Source organism: Xenopus tropicalis, chromosome 6, assembly GCF_000004195.4.
Source record: "Xenopus tropicalis strain Nigerian chromosome 6, UCB_Xtro_10.0, whole genome shotgun sequence".
Lineage (NCBI taxonomy): Eukaryota > Metazoa > Chordata > Amphibia > Anura > Pipidae > Xenopus > Xenopus tropicalis.
In genome coordinates this window covers 94532584-94559779 of record NC_030682.2, presented here as the reverse complement: position 1 = coordinate 94559779, position 27196 = coordinate 94532584, and the positions used below count along the sequence as shown (strand labels likewise).

At 38.4% G+C, this 27196-nt stretch overlaps 1 protein-coding gene across 3 annotated transcripts in view; it reads right to left on the bottom strand.

The window, feature by feature from the left end:
- Nucleotides 1-27196, bottom strand: part of cdkal1 (CDK5 regulatory subunit associated protein 1-like 1) — a 477082-nt gene that overhangs the window by 313820 nt on the left and 136066 nt on the right. For all 3 annotated transcript variants that reach the window (XM_012964438.3, XM_012964437.3, NM_203863.1), the window contains 1 exon segment: nt 19481-19601. In XM_012964438.3, coding sequence (XP_012819892.1) covers nt 19481-19601 — 121 coding nt within the window.

Below are 27196 nucleotides of genomic sequence, written 5' to 3'. Positions count from 1 at the left end.
AAGTTGGCAAAAGTGAAAAGCAATAATCTGGATATATTAAAATATGACATAAGAACACTTTTCTTGTGGCTCTACTATTAATTCTTCAACCATTTATTCTTGTTGTTGGTTTATGTAAAACAAGCATAGAGTTGTAGCAATGGGTCCATTATATATAATATATCACATGCTTGGAATAATCATCTTTACATCACTGATGAACTTATTTTTTTTGTTGTTCCTCTGCTGACTTGCATTTAGCAGAACATTGGTACGCTCTATATAAGAAATCAAAATAAATGCCCTTAAAAAAAGGGCACATAATCCAATCCTACCCAACAACCAGAGAGGGTATTTTCACCCTTCTTGTAGCCAAACTGGCCGATACAGGCACTGATTTAGTCCTTTGGCAGTAACCCTAATGATCATTTTAGGAAAGTGGCCTATTGTGAATTTGATGATGCCATACTGTGTGTGATAACAATTAAGTTATTGCATGTTTCTACACTTGTGCACTAGCAGATGGCCATCATTTTGTTTAAAAACAGGAAAAACAGTTTGACTGTAAAAGAGTAAAATACAGTGCATGTACAAGGCAGTCTCAAAAAACATCCTAAAAACACTGTCACTGGGACACTGTGTAAAATCATTTAAAGGAGTCTTTGGGAGATAACCTTCCCGTAATTCAGAACTTTCTGGATAACTGGTTTCCGTATAACAGATGCTATACCTGTACTAGGCCTTCATAACCCCTCGTTACAATAAGTATAAAATAACAGCACTCCAGCTGCAGGAAAAATACTCAGAGAAGTCAATTTACTAAATCACTTTACTAAAGTCTCCATGCTTGTTCCTATATTTCTGCATACTAAAAACAGTTTAGCCTCTACTGTAATAGACATATTTAATGCAAATTGTAACATGACAACATTAACATTAAAACCGAGATATTTTAATTGTTTTCTAAAAAAAAAAAAAATATATATGCTCATTGTGAATTTGATGACAGCAAAACGTTTCCAAAAAGCTGGGACAGGGGCACCAAAATCGTAGAAAAACTTGTGTAATGCTAAGAAACGAAAAAAAAAAAGAAATCCTTACTAAACCCAGTGCAACATCTAACCAATTGGCAATAGGTCAGAAATTTAATGTGGGTATAAAAAGAACAGATTCCATTGAGGCTGGGTCTCTCAGAAGTAAAGATGGGGAGGGGTACCCCACTCTGTTACACAGCGCACAGGCAAATATTGCAACAATTTAAGAGTAACCTCAACATAAAATTGCAAAGAATTTAGGGATTTTATAATGTACAGTATATATCATTAAAAGATTCAGAGAATCTGTAGAAATCTGTAGAAATGCTGAAACTAATATTACATGTTTGTGATCTTCAGGCCCTCAGGCAGCACTGCATTAAAGGAAAACTATACCCCCCAGAATGAACACTTAACCAACAGATAGTTTATATTATGTTAAGTGACCTATTGAAAAATCTAGCCAAACTGGAATACGGAATACGTCAGTAAATATTGCCATTTCACATTCTAACCCTTGACCCACCATTTAGCGATGGCCTAGCATGTATGTGTGCCTTGGCTTGTTTGTGTGCACAAGCAATCCTATGATCCCAGGAGGCACCCATTATTTCTAAAAATAGAAATTTTCTATTTAGTAAGACCCAATAGCACATACTGTATATACTCGAGTATAAGCCTAGTTTTTCAGCACCCAAAATGTGCTGAAAAAGTCACCCTTTGGCTTATACTCGAGTCGGGTGATATGGGTCCCTCCAGACTAGCACCCTCTGTCCTTTGTGTACAAATTAAGCCACCTGCAACCAGACCCTCCAGTGCCCTGGCCCACTCCCAGTCGCAATACTTATTCCCCCTTACGTGTCCTCCAGGACTGGGTCTGCTGCCAGTTTGCCAATGCGCAATGAGCATGGGGTAGTACTCATATTGTTTTTGTTGACCCTCTTCTCTTCAGTTTATGGTTTTTCTTTTAAATAAATATTTTAAAAACATACCACTGATGCCTCAATTTATGTAATTTACTGGTTTTTATTTTGATTATTGAAACTTAGCAGTAGCTGCTGCATTTCCCACCCTAGGCTTATACTCGAGTTAATACGTTTTTCCAGTTTTGTTAGGTAAAATTAGGTACCTCGGCTTATATTCGGATCGGCTTATACTCAAGTATATACGGTACTACTAAAAAAGTATATTTTTATAAAAATAGTTTATTAAGATGAAGCAGGGTTTTATGCAATTTATTTTTGGGGTATGGTTTTTCTTTTTCTGTAGTGAAAATCACTGCATTAGCTAACAAATGCTTCAAACTGCACCCACAAAAGCAAGTTGAAAGTTTGCTATGCAAGTAACCCTATATAAACATGATCCAGAACAACTGCCTTCTCTGTGCCCAAGCTCATTTAAAACTGAAGTGAACTGGAAGTGAAAAATTGCCCTGCAGTTTGGCGAGCCTGGCGAATCAAAATTTTAAATTATTTTTGGAAATAAAGGATACCATGTCCTGCGGGGCTAAAGAGGAGAAGAACCATTCAGCTTGTTATTAGTATACAGTTAAAAAGCCAGCATCTGTGACTATAATGTAATCTCTTGCACTCAGCTTGCAAACCCCCACCTCCATTCTGCAACAATTCTCTCCCACTGTGTTTCTACTTTCTCGACTGCAACACGCAATGCTGATACAATAGGCACAAGGGGCCTGGGGTAGAGGAGGCAGAAGAGGTATGTGCCTGGGCTCCCCATCACTGCACCCTAGCCACCTGCCTCATCTGCCTACCGTAGTTCCAGCCCTGCTAAACAATATATACAGGTTTTGGAGCAACATATACTGCCATTCACACTTTTTACAAATTACAACAGCATGGCTCTGTAGTAAGAGAGACTGAGTGCTAAGCTGGCCTGCCCAACCTTTCACCCACTAAAAACATTAGACTTATTATGAAACAATAAATATGACAAAGGAGACCCCAAACTGTTGAGCAGCTAAAATCATATATGGGGCAAGAATGGTTTTGATTTCACTCTCAAAGCGACAGAAAATGGTCTCATTAGTTCTCACACTGTTACAGAGTGTTAAAAGAATAATAATAAAAAAAAAAAAATGTAACAAATGGACGGACATAACAAGTAGTGGGGATATTGGAGCAATGAGTTAAAACTAAGATATCATAGTGACCTGGAAACATAGTCTCATTTACTGTGGAAGCCAAGGCCACAAGTCTGTCAAACTTCTCTGTGTTACTCAAATAAGATGGCTCATGTTGATATGTGCAGGGATCAGTTTCTAAGTCCTAAACAAAAAAACTGTACAGCCAGTTCTGAAAGTCTATGTATCCTTTTATTATGCATTGTTAGTGGCACCACTTATGGCCTACACTACTTTTCTAATTCTAAGTTACTCAAAACAATGCTATGCCATGTCTCGTCCAGTGGATGGATTTTTTTTTTCTTGCTAAGAGCAAAATAGTGTTTGCTAAAGCCAGAGAGATATACAATTAATCTGAAACATTTCTGCTCTGTACAAAAGGGCAAATATAATTAGATCAAAAACAGAAACCTTTGCTGCAGAAACTTTAAATACAGAGGAAACAATAACATTGTCAGAGCATAAGTCAGAAGAGTCAGGCAGAGGTTAAAAAAATGTATCTCTTACCCTAATAAAAACACAATTAGATCACATATCAACTTGCATTAAAACTAATAAGACAATAATATCCAACTAAATAAAATGAAAAGTCAGATAGAATAAGTTTTAGTAACAACAAATATTTGCTCAATAGGTTGAAAAATTAGGCAAGCGATTGTGCTGTTCTTCTGTCCATCACTCTGTGTTTATAAAGGAGACATGGAAGCATATACATTTACAGTGACTTTCTTTTAGTATTTCAACAAATTCTAGGCAAAATTCCAGGCATGACAAGCCAACAGATTCTAAAAACCTGCATGAAAAGCTTTATGTGCCCCTGAAGACTCAGGCTTTTACTAGTGATCCGTGTACAGTTATGCTGACTTTTTCTTATGTCTATTTAAGGACTCTAACTATAATCTATTCAATCTCAATAATAATTATACAGTTATCAGGGAATGGTTCTGGAATTCAGACGTCCCCTCAAAAATCTTTTAATTTACTGCACTACTCAAGAACTATTAATACAAAATCTACAGTATATCACATATTTGATGCCAATTTCATCCAGGTATTGGCAGAAGGGAACTCAGCTCTGGAAACAACACAAATCTTGACCATTTGCCAAAGGATGAGTGTAGCCAACAGTACTATGCATGGACAGAGACATCTACACTGACAATCCAATTCATTCAAATTGGCCAAGCCAGGTCACAGAATACTGTCTTGTTTCTCTTCTAACACCTCTATATACACTGGGCTTAAATTCATAGTTTAACTTAGTGTGCATATATCTTCTGCTATATATTCTAAATGCCAGTTACATGAATACTGTTTGGTGAATTTAAATAAACACTTTAAACAAACTAAACAACCAACATACTGTATGATGGAAGCTTGAAGGAAAACTATACCCTGGACAATGTAGGGCTCTATAAAAATATATTGCATAGAACAGTTCATGTAAAACCCGGCTTTATCTAAATAAAACTTTTATATAAAAATATACCTTTTAAGCATTATATGCCACTGGGTATTTCTAAATAGAAAACTGCCTTCCTAAAACTGAAGGGCCACCTCTGGGATCATACAATTCACTGTGCACACAAACAAACCAAGGCACACATACATATTAGGTCACGTGAGTCAATAAAAGAACTAAGTTCTGTCTCTGAGGGAGCACACAGCCCATCACAAAATGGTGGCTTAAAGGGGACCCGTCACCTTAAGAAATAATTCCAAATTGTTTTCTATTGTGTTTATCAAGCAAAATAAACTTTACTTACACTATATAAATTATTTGAGCCTTGGAATTCACAATTGCAGCAAGCAGGCAGGTGCTATTTTGTGGACACTGTTATCAAAGCAGACATTGCATCCTGCCAAAATCTTGTTTCTGTGCCAGTATGGGGGGACCTGATACAAATGCCAATGCACTGGTTACAAAATGACATGGTGTGGAGGGAGGGGGAATGTTAGGAGTGCAGCAACATCTAAGAAGGTCTGAATTGAAAGTGAAAGTAACTGTCTGCCCCACCTCTATGCCTAAGGCATAGAGGCGGGGCAGGCAATATATGATTGACAGCTGGGATTTTTAAATGCTTTTATAATAGGTATGGATGTGGTAATGAAAAAATGATTTTGAGTTTGATGTTTAATTTGAAAAGGGCTTTTATTATACAGCTTTTTATGTCTGGGTGACAGGTCCACTTTAAGGAAAAAGATGTTCAAGGGCAACATTTACTGATATTTTATATAATCCAGTTTGGTTAGGTACTTTAACAGGCCACATAATATGATATAACCTCTCTGTTGATTAAGTATTGGTTTTGGGGGGATAAGTTTTCTTTAAATAAAAAGTTAAAGGTTTTATACTTCTAAAATTAAAAATAGACAGTTGTTTTTTACAGTAGACTTATTATGTATCAAAAATAATATTCACTTCAACCCTAAGTAAATATAAACATAGGAACTTAGGAGTCATCACCCAAATGGAGTAAGCTGGCAAATCACTAAATGTATTTCCATTGGGAGTCCAAATGGAGATTTTCTGAGACCTGGATCAGAAGAAATTGTGCCAAATGTACTTTAGCTGCAAGATGTCCTTCCAAAACTTCTCAAGTAATGTCATTTAGCACAGCTGTATGCAAATAATTTTGTGTTCAAACAGAGAAGCTGAAGGCAAAAATGGCAGCAACCCACACGTCTAGAAATGAGAAAATGATTAAGCTGAACACCTCAGATGCTTGAAAAAGGTAATGAAGAAAGAACTATCAGGATAAAATATCAGAAAAAGTATTTTACTCTCATTGATGCAAGCGTGAAATATGTTTAGCCTCACCTAGCACTGCACAAAGAAATAGGCTATATTGGCAGACTAACATCTGCCAACAGAGCACCTGGAATGTAACTACTTACATTACCAACATATTAATTGCAATTAATAGATTTCTAAGAAAAAAATTGCAGTGACAATCTTGCTGGTGAACACAATGAGTGTCAGTGGGTATACACTGCTACACTGCTATCTCAACGCTCAAGCAAGAGTAGAGGGTGACGAGAGCAGCCAAAAATCCCTTTCACTGAATTACATATTTGTGCGGGCAGTATGTGACTAATGGTATTTAACAAAGTATTGGGTCACCTGAGTGCAGCCATAAAAGTGCTACAAGTACAGTAATCTATTATCTGGAATGCTAGAGACTTGGAGTTTTCTAGATAAGGATGTATATACCTGTATATCAAAAAATATACAGGTAGGGATTATATACAGGAGGAGATTATAGGTGTCCAAAATGGTATGCTATATGGGACAATTAGCTGATAGACGTTTTAATGCATAATATGCCTGTAATGTGAGGTGAGATGGAAATCTTAGTGAAGCCACTAAAAATAACCAGCTATACAGTATGAAAACCACAGGGTGTCTGTCTTTTCTGATTTCTCTATAAAAGTCTAAAGGTGGCCATACAAGGGCTGATTCTAGCTGGCAACATCAGTTCCTTAGACCGATTCAGCAGCTTATTGGCCCGTGTATGGGCACAAATGACAGGCCTGCCTGACCGACATCTGGCCTGATATCGGGCAGGTTTGATTTTTCGTCGGAACGGGAAGCGCATTGGCTCGTTGATGCGGTCCCCAAACAGACAGGCGCCTATACCCACAATTCTAATTCGATTGTTTGGTCCCAGCGCCAGACAACTGAATTTGCCCAATATCGTCCAACCGTAGGTAGGGATATCTTAGCATGTATGGCCAGTTTGCAATCAATGACTAAAATTTTCCCAAGTGAAGGAGAACCTACAACTACCATACTCAATGTTGCTTCCTACCCGCCTGCGAGTGGTAAAAGAAGACAGGGTTTACTTCTTTACCTAACCAGAGGAGACCTTAAAATAGCTGGAGGTGAACGCTATAGCATGTATCACGCATCACGCTCACTGACAGGATCAAAAACACTCCATTTCACATGGTGCTACACCTAAAGGGATACATACGGTCTCCACCAGATTAATATGACTAATTGCTACGGCTGCTCCCGGAGATGCTAGAGTAACTCTTCAAGCACAGACTGCCACACCCATTACAGCCTTGGAAACATAACTAAATTCCACACCCTTTTGTTCCCTCTTCTTCTATAAAAGTTTAATGGTTATGGGAATGAAACCCACTCGAGTTGGGGCAGAGTGGGTGGGGTGGGACTGCCTTATTTCCATCTACAATAACAAACACTACTGCACTGCCATTCCCTCTGCTTTTTCTCTCCCCACTCCTTTACCCTTGGCAACAATGTCAGACTGGGACCCCAGGGGCCCACCAGAAAACCTTAGACCCTAGACCCACTTTCAAAACTATTTTTCCTCCTTTCTTCACCCAACCCTCTTTATTCACATGCTAGCATCTCAACCTCTTCCAAGTATTTCTCCTCTTTCTTCCCATTCAGAAATAGGCCATGACCACGAAACAGTCCAAATAGTCAGGAGCAGGAGGGCCCACTTACACCTGGGCCCACCGGGAGTTTTCCTGGTATCCTGGTGGGCCAGTCTGACAATGCTTGGCAAACAACATTCAACTTACTTAGAAGTTTCCGAATTTCCAGAGTGCAAGGACCACCCCCACTCCTAATGTTATATCTAACAATAGTTTTATGGAGTTAAAACTTCTCTCTTGGGATGACTGTGAGCTGGGCGGAACGATAAAAAGAGGCCTTGTATTTAAGGTTTTCCGCAGACTTAAACCTCACTTAATACTGCTTCAGGAAACTCATCTTGATGGGAGTAAACTCTGTACACTCCATAAAAACTTGATTGGGTGCATATTATCATTCTACCTACTCCTCCTATGCCAGAGGAGTATCTATTCTTTTTCTAAAAATTGATACTTTTCTTTAACTAAACTAATATCTGATTCTGAAGGTTGCTTTATAATAATGTCTTACTCTAAATGGTAAAATGTATACCATAATTAATGTCTACATGCCACTTTTCACTTAAGAGACCTCTGGAGAGAAAAACATCTAGAGGAAAAAAGGTTTACATTGTTCTCCTTCTTACACAATACCACATTTCACATAGCTTTGGCCTTGGGCTACCCTGATATCTTGGCACAAACCTCCCAAATTGACATATTGCCAGGAGGTATTTCTGACCATTCCCCCATCATTTTAAATAATGAAACAAGCCCCAAAGCCTCCAATAGGATATGGAAGCTCAATAGATTCTGGTTACAACAATAAAACATAACCACTATGGTGGAGGAGCTTAAAAGTCATATAGAAATAAAGACTCATCTAGCCCACAAGTTATGTGGAATTCTCTGAAAGCTTATACTAGTGGCCTCTATATTCAACAAATCACAAACTTTAATAGTAACACCCAACATGAAATTACCAACCTAGAAGCCCACATCCAACAAACTGAAAAAGCATTCTGCCAGAACCCCCCTATCCCCTCACACAAATAAAGACTGGCTCTCAGCCCAAAACACCCTACAAGTTTTACAAACCAAACAAGTTAGGAAATCACAGCTATAGCGAAAAGCCAAAATAGTTTGGGCGCACAGGACTGGGCCTTTTTGGATGAGACTATCACAGAAGCTAAATTAGGAAAGGCCATCTTTTCTCTGGCCCCTTGAAAACCCCCTTGAATAGATGGCCTCCCTTCTTAGGTGTACTTTAAACATTGCTCATACTGTTGCAGACCCCTTATTTAATGGGATAATAAAGGGGATGGACCTGAAGCCTCTATGAGCTTGACACTAATTTCTTTGAATTACTTAATTATTGCTCTTTTACAGCCTTTCCCTTGATCCACTATTTAGTGATGGGCTGTGTGCTCCCTCAGACATCACATGACCAGAAATAATGCAGCTCTAACAGGAAGAAGTGTGGAACCAAAAGATTGGCTTATGGGGCCTAGCATGTATGTGTGCCTTGGCTTGTTTGTGTGTACTGTGAATCCTATAATCACAGGAGGAGGCCCTTCATTCTTAAAATTTGCTATTTAGGAGTATCCAATAGCACATACTACTTAAAAAGTATATTTTTATGAAAATGGTTAATTTAGATGAAGCAGGGTTTTACATATGAGCTTGTTTATGCAATATATTTTTATAGAGCTCTACATTGTTTGGGGGGTATAGTTTTCCTTTAAACCAGTTTCTCAATTTTCTTCTCTATTGAATAAACCCGGAGAGACTCTGTCCTCCAGGAACGTTACAATAAATGGTCAAGAGTTGTGCACCATCTCACCCCCGAAATGTGGAAAGACATCCTTGAATCCCAAAACAGTGTTAAAAAGTGAAAAAAATAACATGATTCAATGAAGATATCTCCATAGGACTTATTTAACCCCCCACAGACTTCACCTGAAAAGCTGCTATCCCAAATGCAATCATTCCCCTGCAGACTTCATACATATGGTAGGGCAATGCCCGCCTATTCAGAAATTTTGAGCCAAGGTGACAGAGAAAGCTAGCCGTCTCCTATCGTATATATATTCCTAGACCCAATATTGCTCCTGTTGAATCCAGTGGAAAAAACAGCCCCCATTATGGCAGAGTGGGCCCTGCTTTGCTTGTTATTAATCCATACCAAATGACTTATTGCACTCAAATGGAAAAATAAGCAATCCCTGAGGAAAAAGCAATGCATAGAAATGGTCAGAAAGTCCTACTGTATCAGTTAACATATATGCACAGGGGCTGTCCTCAATTAAAAAATTTGATAAGATCTGGTCCCCATGGACAACAAAACATGTTCCCTTACTAGCCCTCCAAGATGGGTGTAATTTTTTACATGTTTTTTCTTCTGCTGGAACTTAATGTAAGATAATGGTGTAGAACAGTGAAATTCGCCATTTATTTTACACAGCTCGTTAAATTGTTTGGTTTTTTTTTGTTTTATTTTGCAAATTTATTTTGCACAGCATAATAAATAGGATCCTTAAACTCAACGTTAAAAAAAATACATTTGGTCTAAACAGTTAATAAAAAATGTCCAACAAACACAGTAAATTTCCTTGTACAATTTATGAAAATATTTAGCTTAACTAATAATAATATCGGGCAAGTAAATAAAGCAAGACTTGCTGATACACTTGTGTGTCATCCATCTTGGTTACAAGGCTTGAAACTGTTTTGGGATAGCAGAGCATGTATTTCATTTAGAACAGCTCACGAGAACTAGCAATTTATCACTGATTAAGAGACATCTACCGCAGGTAAATCATCCATACTTGCTTGACATGCAACTTAAAAATCTTAATTAAAACACATCTTCTAACGAGGACAGAGACTAAGCAGAAAGTAGAGAACAGCTTGAAATCTTCTTTCTAATTGACAAAACAGAATGTAAAACAATCTTGCCTACAATGCCTTCTAAGGGCCTCTCTTAAGAGTACTGAAGCAGCAAGACCTCAGATACTTTGAACTTAATTTATCCATTTACTAAAACCTGTTCTTATCATAAATTCAAGGGAGCAAACACATTGCCAAGGACTTTAAAAATAAAGAAAATAAAAAATAGGAGTTTTGCTTTCCAAACCACACATTTTCATATCTGTTTTCTCAGAAGGTTATAAATACACAATGTCCTTGAGTACTGAGATTTAAGAAGGATACTGGCAGTTCTAAACAGTGCTCAATATAAATAGGGATTGATTCCCTCCCACTAAAAAAAAAAAAAGAACACTGCCAGAAATACAGTGGTTTCATAGACGTTCAAATTAACATCAATATTACGATTCAACATTTTTCTATGTCAGGTATCTCATCTGTTCTCCACACAAGTATCTGGCTGAGAAGCAATGTGATCTGAGTCAACAAACTTGAACAAAGACACATAAAACAAAGAATATAATGTTTCAGGTATCATGCCAGTGTTCAGGTCATGAAGTGAATGTGAACATCATAAGTATGAATATGTAGCTTTTTTTTTTTTTAAGACATAATACATCCTCTTCAAAGAATTTAACGCCAACTTAATTGTATCAATTCACTGACAGCAGAATTTTAACCAGCATAGGTGGTCATAGGTCTACTATAAACCTAAAGCTGGCCATAAGGAGAAATATTTCCTTGTCTTGAGCCCTCATCAAATAGATATTTGCTAGATCTGGCCACCAGATCCACTTAGTGCAGTGCCATGAGGAGCGAGCAGCAACCACAGTCTGATCGATTTATGACCGAGACTCGATAAGATAACACATTCAACATTTGTGCCATTCAATTCTGTAATGTGCAATTCAAGTAACATTTGTCATGCAGGTCACACAGCAGTAAGGTGGCATTCTTTTAAATTATCATCATGACAGTGGCTATACCATAGCCACACAGACAATGGCCTTCACACAGGCCATTGTATCAACAAACTTCCACACAATATGTAATTAAACCTTTTAGCTGTACGTTGATTTTAGAGTTGAAAGCACACATTTAAACTGATATACCGTATTCATTTATTGCACTTCCCCAAATGAAAAGTGTCTAACCGTTTGCTCACTGCAATACATGTTTTTTTGTTATCCCTAGCTTTTACTACAAGACCACTCTAGCAGGCTCTCTAAGCAGTCTAACTAGAAAGTCTTGATAACTGTTTCAGGAATCCCCATATACTTCAGGAATTACACCTGGGATGATTTACAGGTAATAACTGGCTATTCCTGAAAGGAAGAGGAAAGATAACATGACATATACTGAAGAGGAGTGTCTCTGTGACACTCCAGGAACAGCTGAGTGATGCATCACTAAGCACTCTTTGAAAAATTTTTCTTCAAAAATAGTTATTACAGGTACTTTGGTATTTACTAGTAAACACTATGCAACAAATTATTACCTACTGTATGATTAATAAGAAAAGGCATCATGTGATGTAAAACAACCATTTCGCTACCAAATAAATCAATCCAACAGTGAAACCCCCCCCACCAAAAAAAAATAAAAACACGAATGTATTCCAGTTGGTTGCATGCAACATTTACTTATTATAAAGGGGGTATATACAGTGGTGTGAAAAACTATTTGCCCCCTTCCTGATTTCTTATTCTTTTGCATGTTTGTCACACTTAAATGTTTCTGCTCATCAAAAACTGTTAACTATTAGTCAAAGATAACATAATTGAACACAAAATGCAGTTTTTAAATGAAGGTTTACGTTATTAAGGGAGAAAAAAAACTCCAAATCTACATGGCCCTGTGTGAAAAAGTGATTGCCCCCCTTGTAAAAAATAACTTAACTGTGGTTTATCACACCTGAGTTCAATTTCTGTAGTCACCCCCAGGCCTGATTACTGCCACACCTGTTTCAATCAAGAAATCACTTAAATAGGAGCTACCTGACACAGAGAAGTAGACCAAAAGCACCTCAAAAGCTAGACATCATGCCAAGATCCAAAGAAATTGAGGAACAAATGAGAACAAAAGTAATTGAGATCTATCAGTCTGGTAAAGGTTATAAAGCCATTTCTAAAGCTTTGGGACTCCAGCGAACCATAGTGAGAGCCATTATCCACAAATGGCAAAAACATGGAACAGTGGTGAACCTTCCCAGGAGTGGCCGACCAAAATTACCCCAAGAGCGCAGAGACAACTCATCCGAGAGGCCACAAAAGACCCCAGGACAACATCTAAAGAACTGCAGGCCTCACTTGCCTCAATTAAGGTCAGTGTTCACGACTCCACCATAAGAAAGAGACTGGGCAAAAACGGCCTGCATGGCAGATTTCCAAGGCGCAAACCACTTTTAAGCAAAAAGAACATTAAGGCTCATCTCAATTTTGCTAAAAAACATCTCAATGATTGCCAAGACTTTTGGGAAAATACCTTGTGGACCGACAAGACAAAAGTTGAACTTTTTGGAAGGTGCGTGTCCCGTTACATCCGGTGTAAAAGTAACACAGCATTTCAGAAAAAGAACATCATACCAACAGTAAAATATGGTGGTGGTAGTGTGATGGTCTGGGGTTGTTTTGCTGCTTCAGGACCTGGAAGGCTTGCTGTGATAGATGGAACCATGAATTCTACTGTCTACCAAATAATCCTGAAGGAGAATGTCCGGTCATCTGTTCGTCAACTCAAGCTGAAGCGATCTTGGGTGCTGCAGCAGGACAATGACCCAAAACACACCAGCAAATCCACCTCTGAATGGCTGAAGAAAAACAAAAGACTTTGGAGTGGCCTAGTCAAAGTCCTGACCTGAATCCTATTGAGATGTTGTGGCATGACCTTAAAAAGGCGGTTCATGCTAGAAAACCCTCAAATAAAGCTGAATTACAACAATTCTGCAAAGATGAGTGGGCCAAAATTCCTCCAGAGCGCTGTAAAAGACTCGTTGCAAGTTATCGCAAACGCTTGATTGCAGTTATTGCTGCTAAGGGTGGCCCAACCAGTTATTAGGTTCAGGGGGCAATTACTTTTTCACACAGGGCCATGTAGGTTTGGATTTTTTTTCTCCCTAAATAATAAAAACCCTCATTTAAAAACTGCATTTTGTGTTTACTTGTGTTATCTTTGACTAATAGTTAAATGTGTTTGATGATCAGAAACATTTTGTGTGACAAACATGCAAAAGAATAAGAAATCAGGAAGGGGGCAAATAGTTTTTCACACCACTGTAATTCAATCTATATATATATATATATAGTAAACAAAAATATGAATCGCATCGCTCAGGACTTAACACAAAATTGTAGTTTATTAAGTATAGAAACAGAGAACTGACTTTTCGGCCACAATTGCAGCCTTTCTCAAAGTTGAGAAAGGCTGCAATTGTGGCCGAAACGTCAGTTCTCTGTTTCTACACTTAATAAACTACAATTTTGTTATAAGTCCTGAGCGATGCGATTCATATTTTTGTTTACTATCTACGCTGAAGAGGACTGCACCCAGGCGCCTGAGATTTCATTATATCGTGAGTGCTGTTTATCGGGAACTTTTATGCTTATATATATATAAAGTAGAAAACCACAGGCACTCACGTATAAAAGTTAAAGTTTGCCTGGGTGCAATCCTCAAAAATAGGAAACAAAGGTTGAACATAAAGAAGTCGCTCTCTCAGGTCTTATGTGCAAAAATAAAAAAGTCTTTTTATTTCATGGTGAACTGAGTTCACCATGAAATAAAAAGACTTTTTTATTTTTGCACATAAGACCTGAGAGCGACTTCTTTATGTTCAACCTATATATATATATAGTTTAGATACAAAACGCTAAACAATGCATTACTTGTGAGATGAAGTAGTACCAGTGATCTCCTATAAGGACACCTTGGAGTCTGGTCGATATGCAGTCTGATTTTAGAGGTTTATAAACACTGACCTACACCCTTGTCTATCCAACCACTGGTGGCTGAAGTGCATCTTATGGACTCTGCTGGACAATCTATATCCAATCCCTGCTAATAAACCCCAAGTAGCAGGCAGATTTTAAAAACTGCTTACTGCTTTATCGTCACTTTATATCATGTATACTTACACCACACGATTAACATTATTTTTATAGTACAAGCTACTACACTATATAGTTTTTTTTCTCTATACTCATCCTCCCAGCTAAGTGCTGTAGTGCCTACTATTATACATTTCGGCAAAGTGCAAGGCAAGCATTTTTTTCCACACTCTCCCTCTAAGCAGAAAAGATAAGTATTCACACCTTCTATTGAAAGTAAATATATGCCTTCTAAAGCATTGTTCTTCTGCGTACTGAATTGATTTATACCTCTGACAAATAGAGGCTGCTGAGCAGTGTTAAAATGAAAGATTCATTCTTAAAAATAAAGAAATAAATTAAAAATTCATTATGACATTCAGGTCACTTTGTCAATATGTCACAAAGATGAAGCAACTTATTTGAAGCTTGTAGCCTGGGATTATTAAAATGGTTATGTTCTCCAAGCGAGTGTGCTAGGGAAGAGTGGAAGAAACATTTGTCAGCATGTTATCGCTGATACATGCAGAAACATTTAAACACAAAATAAATACAAATAAAATTAAAAAATTATGCTGTCTACAAACACAGCACCATATTAATGTTGCTAGGCAACCAGACAGATGAAAATATCAAAATCAGTGATTAATGAGGGGGTATTTGTTTTTTATATGCATTTGACAGTGGCCCAGTTGAATATGACAATGTGGCCCAGAAGAATAAGACAATGTGAATGATTAAATAATGCCAGTTACAAACAGACTGACAAGATTATAAAGCACAAGACATCACATTTAACCACATTCTCCTCCAAGGAGCATTAAGTTGTTCAGGAAAAAAGCGGCTAGTCCAGAGATTATAGTTTTACTAGTGAGAAAATCATGACATAGTGCTACTGAAGTCCAAACTTAAAGGTACAAGACTAAGGGAAACATTTAATAAAATCATAAGCCAAAGGGGAAAACAAAAAACCAGTTGCACAAATAAGAATAAAAATTTGCAGTGTAACATCCTTCATTAGACAGGTGGTAATATTTTTTTCAAAGAAAAGACTGTGACCCCCTGTAACTTTAAACATGTATGCACCTAGGTTTTATTCACAGCTGGGTTTTCCACAAAAGAGGGAATTTTTCAATTTACCATATTAAATATGCAAGTAAAAAACTTAAAGTTAATTTCTTTAACACCAGAACAGACTGGTCCTCTGGCAGTCGGAATACCTGGGAAACTTGCTACTCAATCACGGGCGTATTTTCGTTAAGGCTTGGTGTGGCTAAGCCTATCCAAACAAATCTGATATTTAAAAAAATATCCTCCTCTACTCCACCGAAGCTGAAATATTTTTTTCCTGCAAGGATCTGTACAACTTAAGTCCCAGTAAAGCTTTGCAGGAATCCGATTGGCTGGAGGATGAACTTTGAACCTCCCTTCAACCAATACCTGCATTACTTAAGCTGGGCCTACCCAGAGAATTAAAAATAGATGGGAAATAACAGAAAAGCAGTAAGCACAGAGCAAAGAAATAAATTGAGTAGGATATTCCATATTGTATATGCATCTATAGCAGCGGTTCTCAACCTGTGGGTCGGGACCCTTTTGGGGGTTGAACAACCTTTTCACAGGGGTCGCCTAAGACCATCAGAAAACACATACTTCCGATGGTTTTAGGAATAATTTTATGGTTGGGGGTCACCACAACATGAGGAACTGTATTAAAGGGTCGCAGCATTAGGAAGGTTAAGAATCACTCATCTATAGTTTATATGATTGTGACCAGTGATTCAGGTTGCTTACGTAGCTAGCAGTGCCCATGTTGATGGTACAGCAGTGACATAGCGGTAGAACTAATAGCAGGTGAAGTGCAGTGACAGCAGTCTGGCCTTCCTGCTTTATCATTGCAGTCACGTATGGCCTTCTCCACTGCACAATGGCAGCAGTGTACCCCAGTTACAATTTTTTAATTGGTAAGAGGTGGCACGCAAAACTTGGGCTGCCAGTGCCCACTGCCTTTTACTGCATATCACGTGCTTATTAAAATTATTAAAATAAATGTAAGCTGCGTGAGATAATTATTGGGGTATTTTTTCACCAGTGCAGAATTCGCTAGATCTGGCGTGTATGGCCAACTTTAGCCTCCCTATACAAAAAAAAAAAAAAAAAAAAAAAATCACCCTCCACCTATGAACTCAATCCAATTAATTTAAACATTTTACTCAGTCTTTTTGCTTTTTCTTCTCAGCTCTCTTAGGTGCACCCACATGTCCTCACTTCCTGGTCAGACTGCTAACTCCTACCCACCTTATGGTTAATGATGATGAATTAACTCGCAACACTTGCACTGGCTTTTCATCCAGTGAACATAGCCACTGTTATTCTCTAAAGCTGCCTTCTGAGAGAGACAATCCTTACCTCCAGGCTTTTTACCGGTTTATATACATAAATACAGTATATATGTTACATACACACATACATACATAAAGAGGGAAAGGATATGGGTGCATAGTCGGCAAGAGTAGTGGGTTATTTATTTGTAGCCCAATACTTACTGGTAAAACTTAACAATATAACGATGGTCTTAATTAGATGGACAGCTGTCTTTTTCAACCCTACTTAACTGTTACATTTGCAATATTCTGTATCCACCAACCTTTATATAGTGACTTAATTCAGACAGTTACATGTTACCTTCAGTTAATTTGAAGTCTACATTTTCCACCCATTACATTATGGTTGCACTGTCAACCACAGCACAACCTAATCAAAATGTAATGAGTATCACATGGTTTTATAGGTCCATTAAAGTGAGGTCAAATAAGGTACTTCAGTAAGCACAAGTAAAGAGTAAAAGTAAAAAAAACAGCAAATGCTTATGGACCAAATGTATGTGTACTAGCCTACAACTGCGGCGAGGGACTCTCTGGTTTCAACTTAATGGATAAAACATCACACATGGCACATTTTGACTTCAACACAAAGGCACTTGGGAACATACAAGCTTTATTGCCTGATTGAAAGTGATGTGGGAGCCTTGTGTTTCAATTTCATCACTTGCTGGATATGTTGTGATCGGGCCTCTGTCTCTGCTGCCAAGTTAAAGCAGCATTACATGTTCAAACAAAATGTAAATTAGCAGCAAACACAGAACCATAATGAAATTCTCCCTAATTTACTGAGCAGTGAGAAATGTCCCAATTTTAGCAACTTGCAGGATGAAGTAACATAAGAAACCCTGCAGCCTGAAATATATGTATATAGAGTACAGAGACTCATGGCAGGTTGGGTTAATACAATGCTTGACACCTGATCCAAAATCATACATTCCTTTTCTTGCCTCTATTATGCCACTTGCCAAATCCAAATGTTAGTGTTACAACCTTTAGGGCTGTGACACACGGGGAGATTAGTTGCCAAGCGACAATCTCCCCACAGTGCCATCCCACCGGCTAGAATGCAAATCGCTGGTGGGATGGCATACGTGGCGCCGCGATTTACTGAAGTCGCAAGCGACTAATCTCCCCGTAATGCCATCCCACCGTCAAGAATGTAAATCCCCGGTGGGAAGGCATACGCGCCGCTTTGGTTTCCCTAAGTCACCCGAAGTTGTCTCACAAGGAATCATCTGAACCTTCGTGAAGCGTATGCCATCCCACCAGCAATTTACATTCTTGGCGGTGGAATGGCATTTACAGGAGATTAGTCGCTCACAATATCGAAAAATTTATTGTGGTTGACTTATCTCCACGTGTGCCACTGCCCTTAAAGGAATACATGTGAAAACAAATTTGATCAATGTTGGAGAGCTCAAATGTCAAGCAAAATAAAACATCTTTATAAAGGTTTCAGGCGTTCCAAAGGGTCTGCCAGGGTCTGAAAAAATCAGTTAAAAGCAATACACGAACATGTATATCATTATATTATACATAATATTTATAAAACCAGTGGCCACTTGTAAATCATTGCTTTAATTCTTTATCCAGCATGCTGCAATATAGCTGTTGAAAAGAAGCATGGAAATTTCTAATTATATCTACCACTCTCTTTTATGCAAAATGTATGTTTCATATGGTCTGTGTCAGTTTGTTCTAACAAACAAGACAAGCACCATGGCTTCAGATGTCATAAATTTGTACTTTGATCTGTATCTCCCATCATTATTCTTACATAGCACTTGTACTTACATTAAACTCTGCACACAGGATTCTTTGGATGTCCATGGAATACCTCCTGCTAGGGCTTACAACTTGTAACGCACCCCCTGTACCAAATGAAGTTGGGCACATGTGCAGTACTGATATCGGAAAGTAGTTCCTTATGATGCATGTACTTGCCCATAACATACACAAAAAGCTCCTACAAAGTAAACATATAACCTAAAATGGGAACTAAACATCTACAATGTGTTTGTTTTATACCATTTCATTTTAAAATTAACTTTTACAAAATGTTTAAGCAGAGCTGAAAGCAAGAGATTAACAAACTTACCGAATGCAGAATCACGGTTGGTTGTAGAGAAGACATGAACTTTCCACATTAAAAAGTTGCCCCCTCAAGAATATAATTTCTGTATAAATTATTTACCACAACTGCCTGAGCTAAAAATTTCCAATATGTCTTGATAGGAATAAATTATGCTGTTGCAAGACTTACTTGCTCAAAGAAAATCTATATATATTTTCTTAACTGCAAGTAATAGGAAATGATCCTGATATCAGAGTGGGGGGAGGAAACGTGCTTCAATTAAATAGGAAACCAAGAGGAATAATTTTTATCTCCTGAAAGACATTATTTAAAGTCCCATAGGGTTTCTGAGGATTTTTGTTCCCCATTAATAAGTAGAGCTGAACAGGAGCACTGTGCCTGGGAAAAAAATGAAATTGAATTCTTAGGCAGCACTGAATATTTTATGAGCAAATTTGAAAGAAGCTTACCCTGTATTGATGGAAATGATTTCTATCAGTGGGTTCTTCCTAATCTTTGGCAAATCCAATCGAGCTCCCCCCAACCGTTTTCCATTATCCTTTTTCTGACCCAGCAGTCTCACAGAGTGACCTTCAAACGAAGCACATAAATACACAAACACAAGTCACGCCACTTCAGCATTATTCATTTTGCTCTGCCACATATATTAATGGCAGCATTTAAATATTTAAGAAAGACATTAACACTCGGGGAGACATGCAGAAAAGCACTGCAGCGTGGAAACTCACACCAGGAAAACTTATGGGTAAGTGACAAAATTGATGATGTTGGAAACAAGACTTTGCACAAAAGGATAAGTTATGCCTAAAAGTGCTGCAGAAAATATTAAATTTCACTAGCACCTTCCTGAGTGCAGGTCTGTAGATTAGGGAACTTGTCTACACCAACTTTTAGTCACTGCATGTCCCCATAGCTGTTAGAAATGCATGGAAGATACAGGCCAACAGTTGGACAGACACAGGTTCAAGATGCCTGTAATAGATGATTTTATGTTCCAGATATAGATGAAAAGGCCAGAGAAAGAAAAGAAATTCAACAACTATACTGCGGTAAATTACATTTTGATTTACTGCATAATTTCTTATTTTAGTTAAATGATTGTGTAGGGGGCATTAACTGATGAAAATACATCTGTACACACATTGAACACATGTTCTGTTTACATGCTTCTCAAGATAGATAGAAAACAATATATGTGATTCATTAAAAAAAATTGTGCTAGCACTGTGCTAGGCGAAGGCACCTTGGCTGAATAGCGAAGAAGGGCCATTACCTGGCAAATGTAGAGCAGGCCAAAGCCTGGTCTGCATATCTGGGAAATCTGCCTAACACTGATGCAATAACTACCGTATTTTTCGCCGTATAAGACGCACTTTTTCTTCCCCAAAACTGGGGGGAAAAGTTTGTGCGTCTTATACCGCGATTGCGTCTTCCTGTATGTGCCGCGGCTCTCTGCCGCATACTCGCTTTCACAACCTGTGAAGCTGAAGAATGTTGTGGGTGCCGTGGGGGAGCTGGAGGATGCTTGGAAGCCCTGGCGGACGCTGAAGGATACTTGGGGGGGGCCCTGGGGGAAGCTGAAGGACACTTGGGGGGGGCCTGGGGGAAGCTGAAGGATACTTGGGGGGGGCCTGGGGGAAGCTGAAGGATACTTGGGGGGGCAGGGTATTACAGCCACCAAAATGCAATATGATACATTTTTAAGCAGAAATAAAAAAATTCTGACAAAAAGAGACTACAAAGGGCACCAGTAGTTGCCAGAATCACCCACTATGTGCCACAGAGTACATGCTTGATAAAGAGGCTGATTGGCCTCGAAACGTTGCATCTTTTTCGCAAATAAAGACTTTCTAATAAGGAATTATTTCCCTTTAGCCCTGAGTGCCAATTTGCTTTTTGTTTTCCTGTCGGTTTGTGTGAGGGTGCCGATCCCTCTGGCATTGTGCACCGGGCGGTCAAATTCGGAGAACTAGGGTGTGCGGTAAGGCCTCTGTTGTAACAGAGTACAACAGGCACACACAGTTATTAACAAAACACAATGCCGGAATCTGTACATTGGGGCACATGTAACTAATATTACGGTTTGCTTGCCAGAACATACACACACAAATGCTAAAACTGAACTAAAATCTTTCCCACTTTAAAAACTGGCCTGCATCTGGCAAACAGTTCCGCATTAACAACAAATGTTCACCTTGTGAAAAACGAAGAAAGGTATTTACTTTCTTTTATTTATTTTAAGATATAAAACAAACCTTTCTGCAAGAGCGGAGAAAATCCTAAGAGATTATATAAAACTCTTCTGAAACATGCAGATTTAGAAAAATAATATACCCATCCATCATGACCTTTACTTACTAATGGCCTTAATAGGGCATTAAGAATAAATAGGCTATTCATACGCTGAAGCAGCAGACCAACCTCTGAGTCAAACAGCAGTTGGCGCACAGATACTGCAGGGAGATAAGTCACTCACTCACATAGTTAACTTAATGAAGAGGTGAGCAAGACTAGCATGATAACATAATGGGTGAATCCATATGATGTCATATGCCTAACAGTGTCTGAGCAGGAGCATTTAAGTCTTTTACTACAATGAAACAATGATCCCATTATCTGTGTCGGTAAGGTCACTTTAAAAATACCATTTACCTATTCATCCATACCTTATACTGTCCATGCATGTAATGATTGCCGGCTCCTAATTACATGAGATTAGCAGTGCCATACTACCTAGGAATCTGAAACACGGTATCCCAGAACACAATCCAAACTGCTACTAAGCAAGGAGTCTGTTTGCAAGCACAGTGGCTTAAACAGTAAAGCAATGTTAATGTGTCACTATGCAAAAGCTAAAAACACAGCTGGCATATCCATCCTTTAGGATACTGCCCATTCTGTGGCATCCTACCCATGTTGATACTGATTTATATATATAGTTTACATATGAAAGTGTATAGATAGGTTGGTAAGAGTGCTTGTGTGTATATATTTGCACTGGGTATTGGTTAAAGGGGTTGATCTTGATGGACTGTATGAACCTCTGTTGAGTGTCCCAATGCTCCATATAATTGCTGTCCTGTGCAAGAGTCAAGTAAAGTTCAGAAAACTAGCCACAGATTTTCACTCTATTCAGTATGGTCATGTAATGCATCCTTTTGCATTGAGGTGCTTACAGCTGACAGTGCCCAATCACTGCAGGCTTCACAGAAAACTTATCTGGGGTTCATGGGTTCTATGGACAGGATAAACATGCAGCAAGGGAGAGCCCAATAAAATGGTGTCAAAATGAATTCCAGACTGGAGTTCCAGACAAGAAATACTAAGCATGAAAGGAGCTACAAGAAACGTATAAAGTGAAGTAGTGGTCAACCTGACACTCATATGACTCTCAGGGGGTAAATCAAATTTTTTTCTTAAGTCAAAAAGTGTTATTTTAAAGTACTGCTTTGATCTTGTAATTATCAGCATAAAAATATATATTAAACATAGACTTTTCCCCTCTGCTAAGGGAATAAAATGATGGATCTGACAGAGCAGGCACCTGGAGCAGTATGGGGAGGTCAAATAGCATACAGAAACATATAAGCTTATACAAGCAGGGCCCTCTTATCCTCTTATTATTGGACGACCCCTATTTGTTACAAATCAACCTAAAGAGCTGTGTAATTTGCTGGTGCTATATAAATAAATTATGATGATGATCTTGTGCTTATAGCTTAGTGTTGACCAAGTTTCATTTATTAGGACAAGACCACTGTCAGATAAACCTGTGTATTGTATATGGGAAAATTCTAGCAGAATCCATAGGATTTCAACTTTTTAGCCTTGGGAACAGCTTCATACTGTATCCCAAGTAAAAATAAGTGTTGGTTCTAAGGTTTACACCAGTGAAATATATAGGCAATAAAGTATAAAGTCACTTTCCAGTTCCATGACCATATTAGGGAACAAAACTAAATAAAAGTTTTATTTTTGTTGTAAATATTTTAAACAGGGGATGGGAAGGAGGAAAAAGCTACTAGTAAGATACAAATACACCTGTCTCTAGAATCTGCAGTAATGGGGCCTAGTATGGTGCAAATAAAGGGACAAGTGATAGGAGATTTTAAATTACCCTACAAAGTTGGTGATAATCACAATGTTGCTTCTTCAAATGGAAGCAATTTGGATAATAAAAACTTGGTGCGATGAATGACTTTTTGAAGAATGAAGTGCTTTCTGTAGAAGTGACTTACTTGATTCTTTTGATTAGTACTACCAGAAACACTAGGGAGTGGTTACATTTCCCAGTATGCCAAAATCTGTGATACTGTAAATTAAGTTTATGTTACAAATGGGCAGCAGATTTTTTTTAAGTTTAAGGCTAATATCTTATGGTTAGTTGCCCGTGATAGATCTCTACTAGGCTGGTGAAAAGGCATTTCAGAGCAGTTAGCCGTCTGCAGTATCAGAGATCTATCATGGCCGACAAACTCAGCCTAAAGAAGTAATCTCTACTTTATTAAGAATGTGCCCCATAATCACTAAAGTTTACATGGGCAGTTTGTATTAAACACTTCAACTTTATTGAAATTACGGTCCTCTGTCACCATGTACACTGGAAAAATGTGTAAAAGATGGGTAGTATAGTATGCTTGGGTAAAGTTGCCATTACATGGCAGAACTAACCCTCACTACTTTACAGCTTACCAATGGTAGTCACTCTCATAGTACTAATATATATCAGGCTTTATAATTAATTTTTAAAAATGGACTTTGATAAAAAATATATTTTACTAGGGACTGATCCCCATGTACATAGTATGTCTCCCTGATGGCATTGTTCTGCTGAAACTGGCAGTCAGAGTCATGATAGGGCTCTAGGGGTGGGGGGAATAAGAAGTAAAGGTTGTATTTAAAGGGGCAACAAACAACATTTTCTAGTCCTAAATACAAAGTTAAAAAGAGCGAAGCACACTGGGAGATAAAAGTGGATCGGAAATAAAAGAGATGAATGTAAAGTATTTACAGTAAGGTACAAAAATTGTAAAGGCAGAAAATAAGCAAAAATGAATGGTTTCTCAGGTGAGTGCTTCTGAAAGAGTGGCGAAGGAGATAGGAACTTGGGAGAAGAAAAATAAGGTAGAATTTGCTGAGGAATTGAGTGTATAATTTTTTTTTTATCAATAGATGGAAAGAAAGAGACCTTTGCAATTTAAATTACTCACTGGAGAATGTAGCAGAAAAGAGAGAGAGACATACATTTAGGAGAAATTGGTTAGAAGGCTTTACAAACATGTGGAGGATCCATACTAACACCTTGAATCTAACATAAAACAAATGAGCTTATGTGAAGAGGTGTTGAGTATTTCCCCCTTAAAGGAGAATGCAAGTCAAAATTTAAAAAGCATACTGCCCAATAGTCCTGCTATTGTTTAGTAAAAACGCCACACTTTTGGCTCACCTAATCAAATATTTAGTCACACTTACTTCACATTTTCTAGAACAGGCAGCCATTCTCCCTTCCCCTCCCTCCTTGCTTCATACTGCACATGTACATAGTAACATAGTAAGTTGGGTTGAAAAAAGACATACGTCCATCACGTTCAACCATAATGCCTATATATAACCTGCCTAACTACTAGTTTCATGTGTTTCATTCCCTCCCCCCTCCCCTCTGCCAGATCCACTTCTGATTGGCTGGTGGGCATGTGAAGCTCAGAACAGGAGACAGGATCAAGTTACACACATGCTCAGAGAATAGGAAGGCTGCTGCTGGCAGCCTACAGGAAGGGGAGAGAGATTCCAGTGATGTCACTGTAGCCTTCACACTGCTGTAGGCTGCCAGCACCATATCTCAGAGAAGCAAGCAGGGATATGGGAATTTAGATATGCAGTAAGTACTTAAAAAGAATACCTTTAGACTTGCTTTTAATTTATATTAACCTTTCATTGTCCTTTAGACTCTACACTAAAAGACATTAACCCAAGCTGATAATTTAAGCGCAGGCAATTTGCCGAAATCCCCTGCCCAGCGTGTGCCATCTCACCGGCAACTTACAATTTCGCTGGTGGGATGGTAGTTCGGGGAGATTAGTCGCCCGTGACAAGGGCGGGCGACTAATCTCCCCATGTGCCAGAGCCCTTAGAGATGGTTCTGAGAGGAATACTTGTACAGTATATGAGATAAGTGTTTGATCTCATTCAGGTGAACTAACTGAATGAATTATAAGACAGACAAGATAACAGCACGCTTAGAAACAATGAGCACTCAGATACAGGCAAATCAAGCAGAAGCAAGAATTGTGCATAATTTATGGAGTGCTTAAGGAAAACAAAAGCAATGCTGTATACCTGTAACAGAAAAACATTTAAATAAGCAGAGGTTGACTTTGCCCCTTTTGAAAATAAGCCACCTTTATGTAAAAAAAAGGTGCACATTTTCCTTTTAACACAGGTTAAGTTAGTTATATAAATATCACTGAATTAGCATACTTTAATAAAAACAAAATACTAGTATGATTGTTTCATTGAAAGCAAACTCTGATTTGCCTGTGGTAGCAATTTGCAGCTCTTCCAAAGAATTGTGTACCTTCAAATAGCTGATTGGGCTAGGGGATGCAATGGTCTCCAGTTAAAAAGTTTGCTTTTAACAGGTGAATAGTAAATGCTACTTGCTGATTGGTTGCTTTGCTATATGAGACCTGATGCAAACTTTAAATTAACATGGTAGATAACCGTAGAGCTTGTATGCCCGAACCTGTTCCACAATCAGAGATTAAAGGGTGCCCCTCGGTGAATAATTTGCTTTTTCTGCACCGTCCCATGGAGAAACTGTTATCAATGCACTGGCATTTTACTTTCCCTTTTCCTGGTGTCCCAGAAATCCCTAACTGAGATTCTTATTTGCACATAAACAGAAGAGTAAGAGTGGAAATGTATACACTGCAGTGCGTGCACTATTGCTAAAGCCTAAGCTACAAGGTAAATAAATGCCAGTGCAGCACTAACCAGTTTTTTCCATTGCACCATCAGACCATGGCACTATCCAGTGATAGGCATTCCTTGTCCTTTCATAATTTTACCAAGTATATCACAGTTACCTTATAAAGCAGGGATATCAAACTCTCAGCAATAGGTGCAGTTAGCAACAGTCTGTAATAGATATTTTTTTTTTTAGCCCAATTCCACAACAGTTGCACACAAGAATAAAACAAGCCTTGCGATTGTGGTAATAACATTTACACTTATTATGAATCCTTGGCACATATCAGTGGTGGTACAGCTTTTCTTGACAAATCTCTCTGCGAATGAGGATATATATGGTTGAGTGGACACACAAAGCTTTTATTATATCTTTGATTCATAGATGATAGATCTTCTATCTGATATCACATCACATTAGAGTCTCATAAAGAGCAGTAAAGCAGTGTCAAGCAAGGGAGGCATAAAAGGTAGCCTGGCTTTACACTCTTTTGGACACACCATGAATTACAAACTAGGGTTGAGATTCAAGTTCATTGCAAGTTCAAGGAGGTTACTATATTCACTGCATGCAAAGCAAAACATCAATCCCTCCCAATACAAAACATTTTTTGTTTGCCTTTCCAAGTGTAAACAACTAAGCAAGAAAAAGATAATCACTTTTAACCTTATAAAATTTGATAAGTAAATAAGCAATAAGTAATGGCTCCAGCCAATGCCCAATGTAGGGTGCAGAGCATATAGCAGAAAAAGATATTGTTATTAAACCAGCAATTATCTTCTTTCTTTTGTTAGTCTAAGTTTATCCTATATTGTAACAGGATGTATTGTTTTCAAGTTCTTTTTGGTGCATCCCACCTAGTGGCACAGAGAGTCCTGCAGCATGGCAGGTACCCACAGAATACCTGCAAAGTAGCCAGGCTCAGTAAGAATATTCTTCATCAAGACCATGCGGGGGGTCCAGGGCACCCTTTAGCTGCAGGTGGGGAGCCATTTCGGAGGTAGGAAAATTTTATTTTATCCAGGTAAAAAATTGTACAAAGTGTGACACCACTTCGTTTAAGCTCCATATACACTGGGGATGGTTTGGGTATACCGGAAAAAGGGAAAGAATGCAGGCAAGCAGTTGCAGGTCGGATCGGGAGTAATCGGGTACAGGTTGGGATGGGTAGCCAGGATTGGGTACAGGTCTCTATCAT